General features: G+C 37.4%; 1 protein-coding gene across 6 annotated transcripts; it reads left to right on the top strand.

Annotated features, from left to right (window-relative positions):
• Positions 1 to 284: 284 nt before the first annotated feature.
• Positions 285 to 15,199, top strand: LOC107797920 (pyruvate dehydrogenase E1 component subunit beta-1, mitochondrial). Of its 6 annotated transcripts, none has more exons than XM_016620840.2 (16): positions 285 to 446; positions 660 to 742; positions 827 to 893; positions 975 to 1,043; positions 1,128 to 1,208; positions 1,318 to 1,344; positions 1,452 to 1,514; positions 1,611 to 1,697; positions 2,814 to 2,939; positions 12,064 to 12,197; positions 12,283 to 12,355; positions 12,436 to 12,501; positions 13,351 to 13,389; positions 13,503 to 13,627; positions 14,079 to 14,193; positions 14,879 to 15,199. In XM_016620840.2, exons 3-16 carry the CDS (start codon positions 843 to 845, stop codon positions 14,957 to 14,959), a joined length of 1,137 nt encoding a protein of 378 aa, XP_016476326.1. In that variant the 5' UTR covers positions 285 to 446; positions 660 to 742; positions 827 to 842; the 3' UTR covers positions 14,960 to 15,199. The 6 variants fall into 6 exon arrangements, with proteins under 6 accessions (XP_016476326.1, XP_016476328.1, XP_016476330.1 ...); XM_016620842.2 differs by having other exon boundaries at positions 303 to 446; positions 678 to 742; XM_016620838.2 differs by having other exon boundaries at positions 322 to 520.
• The last annotated feature ends 582 nt before the right edge of the window (positions 15,200 to 15,781 follow it).

Raw genomic sequence — 15,781 nt, 5'->3', positions numbered from 1 at the left:
TGGGATAACAATACAATATGTTATAGTAATGGATAATAATCATCAAAACAAGCTGTAACTTACAAGTGAGGCTTGCTCAGTTGGTAAAAGCACCTCCACCTATGACCGTTAGATCATGGGTTCGAGTCACCATGGAGGGGAAGCGTGGAAAAAATACAGATCTCCTAATTTGGGAGGGGTTTTAAAAAAAAAAAAAGAAGCCGTAACTCTTCACAGGCGCCAAGAGCGAGTCAAAATTGTAACGCTCCATGGATCTTATGGTCCGCCCCCTCCTTAAGGCCGCCAATTGGAGACTATTTTACTAACTAAAATTAAACAAATAAGGAAAGCAGCTTTTGGCCATTTTTTTTATTGTCTTCTCCTCTCTCTCTCTCGCGCAATCAAAAGTATCACTTTCAATCACTCTCTGCTTCTTCTCTCTGCCATAGCCAACAACTAACTAACAGGTTCATTTCCCTCCAACCTCCCACCCCTTAAGAAAATCCAACGTAAAATTCCAGCGATTAATTGAAATTTATCGGTATTTTCTTCTTCTTATGTAGATATATATAATTTTGTCTGCTTGTTCGTGTGATGATCGTATGAGTGTTTTGTTAGATCTATGTTACATTGACTTAATTATTGGTAATTTTAGTCTTTTTTTTACTAAATTTTTGTAGACTTTGAATAATTGTCAGTGCTCGCTTTCTTATTACTCCTGCTGAACCCTGGTACAAACAAGATAAATAAAGGAAGAATATAGGTTTGATAAACCTTTCTTTTGTTTTCACTGATTTAACCTATTGCTTGAGGATATGTTTGTGATTTTTATTATGTTTTCTCTCAGTTAAGAGGAAGTGGATATGTCTGGAATTATAAGTCGAAAATTGGCCAGCAGAGGCATTTCTGCTTTCGTGAGTATTGGAGTTAATTTTTTTGTAATAGATTCAGATTTCATTTTTCTGAAATTTTTTAAATTGCGTTTCTGGTTTCAGAATATAAACCAGTTCTTACGGGAAAGCAGGGTATTTACATCTAGAACTTACTCTTCCACTGCTAAAGAGGTGATTTCTTTTCCTTTAATTTTGTCATGCAATAATTTAATGTTTAGTTTTATTTGATAGTGAGTGCTTTAAACATCTTTGCAGATGACAGTGCGCGACGCTCTAAATTCTGCTCTTGATGAAGAAATGTCTGCAGATCCTAAGGTCTTTATAATGGGGGAAGAGGTATAGTTGTAGCTTTTTAAAAGGTTCTTAAAATGCATTGTATAACCATTCAATGTTATTTTTTAAATCTTGATCAATAAAATATATATTCTTTATTCTGTTGACTTAGGTTGGTGAGTACCAGGGAGCCTACAAGGTTAGATATCTTGCACAATCTCAATTGTTGCACTAATCTCCTGTATTCATCACATTTGATAATCTATATTTATGCCTGATCTTTTTTTTGCATTATAAATCTCCCAGATTTCAAAGGGGCTTTTGGATAAATATGGTCCGGAAAGAGTTCTTGATACACCGATCACTGAGGTTGCTCCTTGTACCCTAATAATCAAATAGATGTTCTTTGGCTCTTCGTTGAACATATATGATGAAGCGGCTAAAACGTCTTATGTTCTTTCCTAGGCTGGATTTGCTGGAATTGGAGTTGGTGCCGCTTACCATGGACTGAAGCCTATAATAGAATTCATGACATTTAACTTCTCCATGCAGGTTGGACTTTTTTTTCTCTTTACAACACTGTTTTTCTTTTCTTAGTGATCTACTGAATTATTTGTCAAAGATGTAAAAGTCATTCACATTGTCGTTGAATGAAACAAATGTAGCACACAACTGTATCAGGGGTGGGTGGTGGTGGTGGTTAGTGGGTACATCTGTGGGTGTTTTTAAGTAAGGTTTAGGATAAAAAAAACTTGCAAATACGATTGGTTCATGAATCAAGATTAGTGCGGAGTTATTTTCTAGTAAGATGTGGTGTAAGTTGTTCTTTTCTTTGTTTTGTATTTTTGCTGATTGAATGAAATGTGTTGCTAATACAAGCAACAAAATGCTCTAATAAAAAAATGATTTTAAAAAATTAAAGCAACAAAATGCCAAAGGGGGAGGAAACTTTAGTTATAGTCTTTGAGGACAAAAGATTCTGTCTTGGTATTTCAGTTCTGAATTCGACAGACCACCTACTCTATTGAAAGCAAGCTGCTATTGCTTTCTCTTCCGTGTACTCGTGTTTTCTCAGGGAATGGATGCCAGCTATTGCTTTCAGCCACTGAAATGCTATCAACAAGCAGCTGCACTGTAAGGAGGATACAAATTTTAAGCACTTAAGCTAGAAAGTTAAAAAGGGCACTTTTATATTTGAGGTTGATACCAACTCGTTATAGTCCAACATTTCGTCATCTCCAGCTTTATAATGCGTGACACTACAGCTAATTCTTGAGTGGCTGTATTGGTTAATGGGCTAATCTATTAAATACTTAAATGGCCTTATGGTTTTTTCAGTAGCTCTATTTTATTTACAAATAAGTATAAATGTTTTCTTATTACTGTTGTTTTGCGAGCATTGAGAATTTTTTGTATTTTCTTATCTAACCAAATTGACATGCTGCAATGTATTCCCTCTCTTTGTACTGACATGTGTCTGTAGAGCTTCTAGAATAGCATATGACAATGTCATTTCTGTCTGCAAATGTTGGCATGGATTCTGGTTAAGTCACTGCATGTGGAAAATCATTTTTTATATAGGATTTGTAATATTATCATAACTTTGGGGTTATTTATAGCACTTGTCCTTGAGTCCAGGCATATAACCTTGCTGGTGCTTATTTGCAGGCAATCGACCATATTATTAATTCTGCCGCAAAATCCAATTACATGTCTGCTGGTCAGATATCAGTGCCAATTGTTTTCAGAGGTCCTAATGGTGCTGCAGCTGGAGTTGGTGCCCAGCATTCTCAGGTATGTCTTTGAACTGACATGGGGCGTGCACTCTGTTTTGTTGGTGCTGTTGTAAGAGTTCACTGAAGTTAAGTGAAGTAAGCTTAAGCATCATGTTGTTACACTGTTATAAGTTATTACATTTGATCTTCTGTATTTATCTCATCTTGGTGGTAAAAGTATGCTATATAAGCTCATCTGTTTCCAGATTGAATTTTTTTTCTTTGTATGCGGCAATAGGCAGAAATAAAGGGAACTTTTCATCTAAGATTCATTAAGATTGTGTTTTAACATTGCCTTCAGTTAATCAATTACATAGAACACACTTGAACCATCATTTGAAGCACCATCGGTTAATTGCCTGCTTGGTTTTAGGGACTGATCAGGTTGCAGGCGCTAGCTTATGAATGAGGATGCTAGAAAGTTAGTTGCAAAAATAACATCTCGCTGATATGATAATGGAATTTTCTCCTTCAGAGAGCTATATTTGTTTTTCCAAGAATGTCCCAGATTTCTCTTTTTGTACTATCACAGCAATTAGTATTAAAGTAGAGAGGGTTAGTTAAAGAGAGGTTGGTAAGAGATGAGAGTGTGGGGACTGTAGAGACAGGGATAAAAAGCGTAGTTCCCGGTGTCATAGTTTACCTTTCTATCTTCCCCTCTCGTGACGTTCCCTAAGCTCTTCCTTCCTCACTTTTCACCCTACTGTTTTAGAGGCTTCTCTTCTACTATCGGGAATCGTATGGGTGAGGAGGGAGCTCTAAGCGTATATACATATATAAGTCTGGGTAAGCGAACATTGACTGGATGGGTAGCAGCTACTATCATTATACCAGCCTAAGGTTGTTTGTGGAGGTAGGTCTCTTGTGTAAGTAATTCTTTGGTAAAGCGAGGAGCTATGAAATTCATATTGGGTATTTGAGTTTTAGAAGCTGAAAACATATACTGGATCAAGTAAAATATGCAAAACTTAAGGTAGAAGAGTAGATATGCTTTGTTAGATAGTTGATAGTTGTGTAAATAAGTATAGTCCCACATGGAATAGGATTAGTGTATGAATTGTGTATTGTTATAAATAAGGGTCCTTGTATTATAGTTAAACATCAATAATATATTTTTTTCCTGTGATTTTTGACATGGTATCAAAGTTCTATTCCGGGAAGAAACAGTTCACCGTGCAACTTTAGTGGCTGTTTGCATCAAAGTCACTATTTATCAGTGTTGTACACAAATCAACACCACCACAAGGTCCGCCGTAGTCCTATGACCTAACCCCATCAAACCCCACCTGAAAAATCCTCCCCACGCGCCGGATAGATAGGAAATTTTCCGGCGAGATCTGTACACTCGCTGGGCGCGTGATCCCTCTTCCGACCAGATTCCGACAAAACTTCTTCAGGACAGCTTGCTCACACAGTGATTCCGAGTCCACCTATACTATTTCCTACAAATTCCGACAAATTTGGAATTTTTCGGCGAGCTACCGTAACTTTTCTGGCATGAACAATATTCTGTCCAGTTTGAGCAGTGCTTTCTGGAATTTCCTAGTTTTGTTGGGATCTTTTGAAGCTATTTTCTTGACTTCTTGAAGTTGATTATGGATTTGGTCAATTAGAATTCACTTCAATCCAATAATGTCTTTCAATTTAGATGCGTTTGGTTCCAAAAATAGTGGAGTTGGAAATTCAACCTTTATGATTACTTCTGAACCCCTATTTGGGAGTTCAAATTATTTAGCTTGGGCTTCGTCTGTCGAGTTGTGGTGTAAAGGTCAGGATGTTCAAGATCATTTAATTGAAAAGGCTAGTCAGAGAGATGAAAAGGCCAAAACACATTGGAAAAAATCGATGCTCAATTATGTAGTATCCTGTGGCGGTACATTGATTCCAAGTTGATGTTTTTGTTTCGTCCATTCCAGACATGTCATTTAGTTTGGGAAAAGGCTCACACTTTATACACTAATGACATATCACGTTTTATGATGTGATATTGTGGATGACAATTTGAAGAAACATGAATTTGATATGTCTGCTTGAGACAAGTACAGGCCATCATGGAGGAATTTGAGAAGTTGATGCAGTTTTTGCTAGTATTGAAAGGCAACAAGAGCGATGACAGAAGATGTTTCTAATTCTTAAGCTCGCTGGACTACCTAATGACCTTGATTCAATACGCGACCAGATTTTGGCTCGTCCGACTATCCCTACAGTTGATGCATTATTCTCTAGATTACTTCGCCTTGCTGCAGTGCCAGTCACATAGTGATCTTATCATAGACAATCGGTCCTCTATTATCGCATCCCAGACAGTGAAAAATTGGACATCTTAGACTATGGAGAATAGACGAGGAGGAGGTTGTTTTGGAAGGTCTCGACCCAAGTGATTCTTATTATAATAAGCTTGGACACACTCGTGAGGTCTGTTACTCTTTGCATGGTCGACTACCAAAAAATGCTCATGTTGCTCAAACCAAGATTGTAGGTAACCAGGGGTTTTCTTTATCTGAATGGGAATATAATGAGTTCCTACAGTATTGAGCTAGTAAATCGACACCTCCACAAGTAATCTTTGTTGCTCATACTGATACTTTGTTGATGGTAATTCCTTTGCTTGTGTTTCCCAGTCTACTACTCTTGAGCCGTGGGTCATGGACTCAGGCACCTTTGATCATATTTTTGGTAAAAGTTAACTCTTGCCAAATATTGTTTATTCATACTCTCTTCCCAATGCGACTCTAGCCAATGGAATCCCAACAAAAGCAAAAGGAGTTGGACAAGACGACAAGCTAATCCCTTATCCTCTGTCACATTAGATTCTGTCCTTTATGTCCCTGACCGTTCTTTTAATCTTGTATCTGTTAGTCGATTGACTCGTGCCCTGCATTGTGGTATATATTTTATTGATGAGTCTTTTGTTATGCAGGACAACAGTACGAAACAAACGATTGGCACAGAGTGTTAGTCACAAGGCCTTTACTACGTTAACTCACTCAATCCCTTCACAACATGTCCAGTTACAAATCCTCCAGAGCTAATTCACAGACGTTTAGGACATCCGAGTTTATCCAATCTTCAGAAGATGGTGCCCAGTTTGTCTAGTTTGTCTATATTAGATTATGAGTCGTGTCAACTTGGGAAACATGCTCAAGCTGCCTTTTCGCACAATGTTAAGAGTCGTGCAGAGTCTATTTTTTCTTTAGTTCATTATGATATATGGGGTCGTAGTAGAGTTAGTTCAACCTTAGAATTTCGTTATTTTGTTAGTTTCATTGAGGATTACTCAAGATGTACTTGGATTTTCCTAATGAAAGTTCGTTCTGAGTTGCTTTCTATATTCTAAAGTTTTTGTGCTGAAATATAAAATCAGTTTGGCATTTCTATTCGCATCTTTCGCAATCATAATGTCTTAGGATGCTTATGCTCTCAATTTAGCAGTTTATGACTTATTAGAGAATTATTCGTCAGCCGTCTTATCCGTCTACCCCTCAGTAGATAGGGTAGCATAGAGAAAGAACAGGCACTTCATTGAGATTGCTCACACACTTCTCATTGAGTCCCATGTTCCGCTGCATTTTTAGAGTGATGCAGTTTTCACGACTTGTTATTTGATTAATCGGATGCCTTCATCTTATATTCAAAGTCAGATTTCGCATTCAGTATATTTTCAGTCACCCTTATACTCGCTTCCCACTCGTGTGTTTGGGAGCACATGCTTCGTTCATAACAACTCTTGAAAAGGATAAGTTAGCTCCTCGTGCTCTCAAGGGTGTCTTCCTTGGGTATTCTCGAGTTCAAAAGGGATATTATTGCTACTCACCTGATCTTCGTAGGTACCTTATGTCAGCTGATATTACATTTTACGAGTTTCACCTTACTTTACTTCTCTGACCACCTTGATATATTTGAGGTCTTGCCCATACATCTCTTCTACATCCTTAGCCATAGAAGTATTACCCATACCGACTGTTGAGGAATCTAGTGCTACTTCTCCTAGATCCTAGCCACAGGAACACCACTCTGGACTTATCGCCGTTGTCTGTGTCCAGCATCAGGCCTAGCTAGTTCACATCCTGCACCTGGCCCTGCTCCTAACTTGTCTCGTCCTAGTTTACTGATTGCACTTCGAAGAGGTATATGGTCCACACTTAATCCAAATCCACATTATGTCGGTTTAAGTTATCATCGTCTGTCATCACCCCATTATGTTTTTGTATATTTTTTGTCCTCTATTTCCATCACTAAGTCTACAGGTGAAGCATTGTCTCATCCAGAATGGCGACAGGCTATGATTGACGAGATGTCTGCTTTACATACGAGTGATACTTAGGAGCTTGTTCCTCTTCCTTCAAGTAAATCTACTGTTGGTTGTCGTTGGGTTTATGCCGTCAAAGTTGGTCCGGATAACCAGGTTGATTGACCGTCTTTGCCAAAGGGTATATACAGATATTTGGGCTCGATTATACTGATAGTTTCTGTCCCGTGGCTAAAATAGCATCAATCCACCTTTTTTATCCATGGTTGTTGTTCGCCATTGGCGTCTCTATTAGTTGGACATTGAGAGTGTTTTTCTTCACGGTGACCTTGAGGATGAAGTTTATATGGAGCAACCATCTGGTTTTGTTGCTTAGGGGGAATCTAGTTGCCTTGTATGTCGTTTGCGCCAGTGACTTTATGGTCTAAAATAGTCTCCTCGAGCCTAGTTTGGTAAGTTCAGGACAGTTATTCAAGAGTTTGACATGACTCGTAGTGAAGTTGATCACTCTGTGTTTTATCAACATTCTGCTTCAAATCTTTGTATTTATCTGGTGGTTTATGTTGACGATATTGTTATTATCGGCATGATTAAGATGATATTACTAAGTTGAAAAAATATCTCTTTCAACACTTTAAAACTAAGGATCTTGGCAGATTAAAGTATTTTCTGGGTATTGAGGTCGTTCAATCTAGCTCAGGTATTGTGATCTCACAATGGAAGTATGCCTTAGACATTCTTGAGGGGACATGAATGACAGGTTGTAGACCTGTTGACACTCCTATGGATTCGAATTCTAAACTTCTGCCATGACAAGGGGAGCCGGTTAGCAATCCTGCAAGATATAAGCAGCTGGTTGGTAAATTAAATTACCTCACAATAACTAGACTTGATATTTCCAGTCATGTGGCTGTTGTGAGTCAGTTTGTGGATTCTCCCTGTGATAGTCATTAGGATACTGTTGTCCGCATTCTTCGACATATAAAATCAGCTCCATGCAAATGGTTATTGTTTAAGGATCGATGCCATGAGCAGATCATTGGATACTCAGATGCTGATTGGGCAGGATCACCTTTTGATAGACATTTTACATCTGGGTATTGTGCTTTAGTATGAGGTAATTTGGTGTCTTGGAAGAGCAAAAAACAGAATGTAGTTGCTCGGTCTAGTGCAGAAGCATAATATCGAGCAATGGCTATGGCAATATGTGAGCTAATTTGGACCATACAATTGCTCAAAAAGTTAAAATTCAGTGGAATCAGCCAGATGGAACTTGTGTGCGATAATCAAGCTACCCTTCATATTGCATCAAATCCAGTATTCCATGACAGAACTAAACACATTGAGATTGATTGTCACTTCGTCGGAGAAAAGATACTCACAAGAGATATTGCTACAAAGTTTGTGGGCTTGCAGATATTTCACCAAGTCCCACACTGGTCTTCATATTAGTTACATATATATAACAAGCTCGGTACGTATGATTTGTGTGCATCGGCTTGAGGGGGAGTGTTAGATGTTTAGTAGTTGTGTAAATAAGTATAGTCCCACATAGAATATGATTAGTGTATGTATTGTGTATTATTATAAATAGAGGTCCTTGTATTATAGTTAAACATCAGTAATATATATTTTTCTCCCGTGATTTCTCACATGCTTAAAGATACTAATATTAAGTGAGAGAACTACAAGTGTTAGGACTAACGAGTAACGGCCAAATTATAGCTATTTGCTTTTATTTGTCTTGTGGCTTCATTGGTGTATGCCTTGTAATGCCACCGAGTATCAGTGTATGTTGGTCATTATTAGATGTGGCAAAATGAATATAATTTATAAGAATCTGCCCATATTATCCTCTAAAAAATGGGTTGGATCCCTTATCCACTAAAAGAGGGTCAAATATGGGTCAACTCATATTATCCGCTCAAAAAAATGGATAACCCGCGTGTCGAAAATAGATTTCACCCATCGATAACCCAGTTGGCATAGACTTGGTTGACTTTTTAGAATTGATCCTTTGTAGATTTGCCATCTTGGGCACCTCTACTATTGAGATTGCAAATTAAAATGCAAAAGTCAAGCTTTTGTTTCTTTTTTGTTTTTTGTCTTTTTCTTCTCTTTTGTTCTTTCTTTTTTCTTCTCATTTTTGTCATAAGCTAAAGTTTAGATCTTAACTGGGTGTAATTCTTTTATGACAGATCTTTTTTTCTATTTTTTTCCTTGAGCTAATCTTTTTTTTTTTTTTAAATTCTTTTTCATAATTTTTTGATTTATTCAGATAAAAAAGTTTAAAATAAGAAAATGTCCCGTACATTTTTGGGATGGTATATTCTAATATTATGCATTAAAGTGGCTCTGCATATGAATTTCAAAGGAAAACATTACTGAATGAGCTAAGTTGTTATCTATATTACTAATCTTTGGACACACGCGAACTCCATATAGGATTACCCATATTTTAAGTGTTTATCATAAAATTTAATGAACACAAGAAGTTGTACTCTTTTTTACTTTGAATGTAAAATTGATGTCGATTATGTAAATAAATTATGAAATACATCATTACCATTGAAGAAACATGTAGATATTATTACAAAACAAGGGCAGCTCAGTGCATTAAGCTCCCGCTATGCGCGGGGTCTGGGGAAGGGCTAAACCCTAAAGGTCTTTTGTACGCAGCCTTACCCTGTATCTCTGCAAGAGGCTGTTTCCACGGCTCGATATTATTACAAAACAAAACTAATTTTCAAGTGTACTAACTAAATGTTGATCATGAATAATAATATTAATTTTGATTTAAAGATCGTTATTAAAGCATCTATATAATACAAGGCAAAGAGTGATTCAATCTTTGCAGAGATTGCCTTCTTCCTTTAAATGAAACACCTAATAAAATGGAGTAAATATATCTCCTCCTTTGCATAAATGGTGTATTGTGTATGCATTTGGACAAAAAGTAAAAAATGAACATTCAAGAAGCCATGGATATCCATATTATCCGTCGGTTAACCTAATTTTTTATCCGTATTAAATATTGGGGGAGGGGAGGGGAGGGGGTGGGAGGTCGGAAATTTACATTTCTGGCTAACCCGTTTTTGACCCGCCCATATTCAACCCAACTTTCCCGTTTGCTGCACCTAGTCATTATCAATGGATTTTTATGTGTGTATTCCTTAATCTATGCATTTGACCCTTAAAGTTATCTTTATAATGTAACTTGTGTTCTATAATGTTTGAGAAGCCTTCAAATAACTTTATGCAAAAATAAATGCTAGAGCATGATCAGACTGCGATAGTACTCAAGCCACTGCTCGGGAAGACGGTATTCGCTGTTTTGTGGCGTAGCCATCCTGACCCCTAGTGTTGGTCTTCAAATACGCCTTCCATATATACATCATCAGAAGTCTTAGTTATGAATCTGATCTTCTGAGCCTTTTGAACAGGCACCAGCTTATAGCCCTTTCCTGCGCTTTTGCTCTTTACCTTTGGAGAGAAATGCTATTTCCTTATATATAAAATTCTAATGATTGACATCAGGAAACTGCTTTTTTGAAGTAGTTGAATGGTTATAAATGAGCTGTTAATGTGTGGATGGAGTGTTGTGCATCAATCTGATGATTGACATTAGGACATTTGAACAGCACCCTGGCTGTGTACTTCTGAATAACTAACTTGGAAGTACCACCCGCTCTGCTGCATTAGGTGTGGAATGGAGATAAGGTCATGGCTTAAAACCCAAAGTTACTCCAAAGCAGTTCTTAAAGTATGGCTTGCTGTGTGCAAGATCTTTTAAATGTGACTTGCTATAGATAATTTTCTTTATCACCATATGAGGAATAAGCTAATTTGTAGTCTAATTATCATTCTTATAAATTGATGGAACAATGTCGCTAGTGAAATAGGAGTTTCTAAAAATTATTCAAAGTAACTGGAGGTCAACAAAGTCCAGCTAAGAAAGTTTTTATGTTTCACTTCTGGTTGTATAAACAATTCTGAGAGAAGATCTAAGGTCTGTCTCAATTTCTGATTTCTGAAAGCAGAGTTTCTTGAGTTTCCCTGTACCATAAGAATCTTTACCTTGGTGCATCATTGTCCTGCCCCAGGGATTGCAACAACTGGACACCTTTCTCTTCAAACTATTAAAAGAGAAAATATTAGGTCGCTTTTCCCCTACGTATGATGCCTTTTATCTTGCATCTCGCTTGCAAGATGGAGATCCAATTTCCATTTTTATCAATGGTACCTTCTTGAACTTTTATGCATGATTTCCTCGGCGGAAACATCTTTTCTGTTCCTAATGAGGAAAACATGATATTGATCATAAGGGTAGGGCTTTGATCTTTGATAATTAACAGGAGCTCTTTTTCTGTACCCTATTGGCAAAGAAAAAGAAAAATATGAGAAAGGAGATTCTGCACATATGAAGGAAAAAAGCAAGAATAACAAAAATCAGACGTGGTCGATGCATCTCCTAGACCTTGGATTTCTTTCCATGTACATCCATTGGCATGCCTTCTTTTGCTTATTGGGTTTTTCTTGAAAAATAATTCACACTTTGCTGGGGTGGGGGGTTTTGGGGAGGGGGGATGTGTGTTCTCATGTGTATGTCATACTTAACTTTATCATCTGAAGTGAGGCGCAAAACATGTTGAGTGCTTCACCTTGCTTAGCGGGCGCTTCTCTGTCGTCATCAAGGTTCCAAGGCATAGTTTTCCTTGCCAATGAGTGTAATCCTAAAGAGGCGACACTAGACAATTGATATTTCACTTTATCGTAATTCTTTTTCAATTTTTTAAACACTCATCGGATCTTAGAGCTTCTTTGCGCTTTTTACTGTTTGATAACACTGATTATGCCCTATACTCAATATTCCTTTCATTTATTACTTATGCAGTGCTATGCAGCATGGTTTGGTGCATGTCCAGGATTAAAGGTGCTTGCTCCATACTCTTCTGAAGATGCTCGTGGCCTGCTCAAAGCTGCTATCAGGGATCCAGATCCTATTGTTTTTCTGGAAAATGAGTTGCTGTGAGTTACTTTATTGATTTACTTATTCGAACTCTGGTGTTTACATATCATAATGTATCATCGTTGTGTGACTTGCATGATGCAGATATGGTGAGTCTTTCCCTGTTTCAGCTGAATCTCTTGATTCTAGTTTCTGTCTTCCCATTGGAAAAGCCAAGGCAAGTTCTACCATGTGTATCATATGTTTCTTTGTATCATCGATATGTGGTATTGTTCCTTATATTATAACCATTGGCAGATAGAACTTGAAGGAAAAGATGTGACAATTACTGCTTTCTCAAAGATGGTCGGCTCTGCTCTTAAGGTTTGTCTGGCCTTTCTACCTAGCACTATTTGGAGCATTTCCGAAGGAACTCCAGCATCAGCCTTTTTGAAAATACTTTAGTGTTACGCTGATAATTGATTCCTATTGAATTATATGTGAATAAAGATAGCCAGTGTATATGCATCTGAATAGATGTTTAACAAGTTGGTAACAACTAATGGACCGCATGAGCATATATACATATGTGAAGCAATCCTAGTTCCAGTTATTTTTAATGCTGCTTGATAATTATGGGGACTGTTATCAAAGACTTGAATTATGTGACAGCTTTGGACTGTGTCTCTCTTTTTTATGTGGCGATATCTAACTGTGACCATAGCAATTCTGAATTATCAGAAAGCCCATGGGTTTTCAGCAGCTAGTTTGCTCTTTGTTAGGTTGTGTGATGAAGTGTTTATCTGTATTTCTGAGCTCTGAAACTTTAGATTCTCGACATGCATGCCTTTAACATTTGGCTAATCCTCTCCTACAACTTATGTTCAGTGGCAGATGCACAATTTATGGTACAGGTTCGCAAAACCCAGTAGCTTTGGCTGGATCTTATATATGTGTCGAGAAATCACTAAATATGTACATATAATAAACTGCGTACCCAACAGCATAAATGGGCCATGGGTTCGATGGCAAGCTCAGGGTCGTTAGAACCCATAAACTTCAAATTCTGAATCCGCCTCTGCCCTTTGCCTATGATCTGCTTTTTCAGCGGGGAAAATTTCATAAAAAAAATTGCTTGATTTGGTGGTAGATATTGCATTAAAATAAATGGATGACACTGTTTTTAATGTTATAATCACCAATTTTCTTATGTATTAAATCTAAATTTTATAGGCTGCTGAAATTCTTGCGAAGGAAGGAATTAGTGCTGAGGTAACGTGTTCGGATTTTGGTTTTGGTTTAAATCTTTAGTCTATGCTTACAAGGTGTCTGTTTCTTTATACTAGTTTCCTTTAATTCCTTTTTTTTTTAATTTTCATGTACAGGTTGTAAATCTACGCTCAATCCGACCGCTTGATAGATCCACAATTAATGCATCTGTCAGGAAAACCAACAGACTTGTAACTGTGGAAGAAGGGTTTCCACAACATGGTGTTGGCGCAGAGATCTGGTTGCCTTCTTTATAACAATCTTAGCTCCCTATCCTCTTTTCTATATCTATTTCAGATACTTCCCTCTCCCCTCCCCACAACAAAAACGAAAAAAAAGAACTTCCTCCGTTTTAACTTTCAATTTATATGACATACTTTCCTTATTAGCCCGTTTAAAAAAGAATGACACATTTCTATATTGGAAACAATTTAACTTTAAACTTTCCGCTTCATCCATTTTACCCCTAGTGAGAAGATTTTATAGCTATACAAATGTTATGGCCCCGCAAAGCTTTTACCCTTTAAGCTTTTAGATCATAAGTTTCAAAAGTTTTCTTTTTTTAAAACTCCGTGCCAAGTCAAACTACGTCATATAAATTGAAACGGAGGGAGTAGCTAAAAGAGCTTTTGTTCCATTTTATGCTGCTTTGTCGAAGAAACTTACTTGATTGCATTTTTGTCTTGCATTAGTGCATCTGTGGTTGAAGAAAGCTTTGAGTATCTTGATGCACCAGTTGAGAGGATTTCAGGGGCTGATGTTCCTATGCCATATGCAGCAAATCTCGAAAGGATGGCTGTTCCACAGGTTTGTAGTTGAAGATCATCTTCTTTTTCTTACATTGGAAATAGGTGTGTTTTGTTAGGGCTTGGCCAGTTTCTGTGTGTTGTCTTCAATTTGGTTCTATTATGACTATTGTGATAAAAATGGAAAATATGGCCATTAACTGGGGGAAGAAAAAGATATGACCCAACATGATTGGGCATTCTTTCTGGTCTTTGTATATGATTACATCAATCAATGATGTAGAAGGTTTAGTGTCTTATGTGTTCTGATAAGCAAATCAGCTGTGTACTGATACACCTCTGAATCAGTTGGCCTCGAATGTGGCGTTCTTCCATATATCAGAGGACAATTATTTTCGACCAAGCTCAGGGTAAATGAGGCTGCTATTGTCATACGGAATTGGGGTAGTGTACCAGTCAAAGAAAGAAAACAAAGAAGAATTCAGAACACATTATTGAATCAGGAGTATATGGAAGTTCGCAAAAGTCTATTTTATCAATTCCAGAAAGAGGGTCATAATCATACATGCACATATTAAGGTGCTTGAAAGTTAAAGAAGGAATAAAATGTGTTATTGGAGATAGACAACGGATATCCCAGAAGCTCATGGGGAATATTTCTTCCCATTGATTATTGGTTGAATTGCATGTCCAAGCTGATGATACTTTTTCCATTTCCTTCTGAGTATTTGAATTTGATGATGCAGGTTGAAGACATTGTTCGAGCAGCAAAGAGGGCATGTTATCGATCAGCACAAAAATCAGTTCCTATGGCCGCAACTGCTTAGGCCCCCCAGCACTTGCTTGTTCTAAGAATTTTATTTCATTTTGTGGATAATGATTCTTTATCCGCCATCTCCAGGAAAGTTGACCATGAAACAACAAGACTGACTAACTGAAGGGGCGAGCTACAGTTAAAATCATAGAAAATAAATTTTGCTGGTTCTTTACTTTTTCTCTTTCCTCTCTTTAGTGGTACATTGGTGAATGTTTTTGTTAGACAAATATGCGAACAGTTAGAAGATAAAGAAGGAAGTCCAAATGCATATGTTAGTTGTTTACCCATAAAAAGGTAATTTGTATACGTGGTTTATAGACACGTAAATTAAGATGATCTATCGGAATCAAGGATAAAACAATAGAAATGAGAGAAAAAGAGATAGCTTGTTAATTCTTGTTTTTCCTGTTTCTACGATGAATAAAAGCCCATATTGATGATCACATAACGTTGGGAGTGATGCTGAGATATTCTATAATGACTATCCTTTTAATGTTGGTTTCTCCAATTAGTGCCTTTCAAATTTACTTTTTCGATCTTTGTGCCTTAGAATTTGCATAATACCGGTGTCACGTCCCAAACCTGAAGAGGCGTGGCCGGCATCCGATGTCATACTCGGTCCGAGCGTACCACTCTGTAACTGTGAACTCTGGAGGGGTGATCCTCAACTTATGCCGATGAGGCTATGTTCTGAATCGTCTGAAAATAACGCCTCTATCATCTCTGGGGTAAACATATCCAAAGCTGATATATATAACTGTGCAGGCCGGCGAAGCCATGAATATCTACTGATATACAAAATATACAGGACTCATCTACAACCCTCAAGAGA

This window comes from Nicotiana tabacum, chromosome 20 (genome assembly GCF_000715075.1).
Source record: "Nicotiana tabacum cultivar K326 chromosome 20, ASM71507v2, whole genome shotgun sequence".
Taxonomy (NCBI): domain Eukaryota; kingdom Viridiplantae; phylum Streptophyta; class Magnoliopsida; order Solanales; family Solanaceae; genus Nicotiana; species Nicotiana tabacum.
Note: the sequence above shows the minus strand (reverse complement) of the source record. Positions and strands in the feature narration are given on the sequence as shown.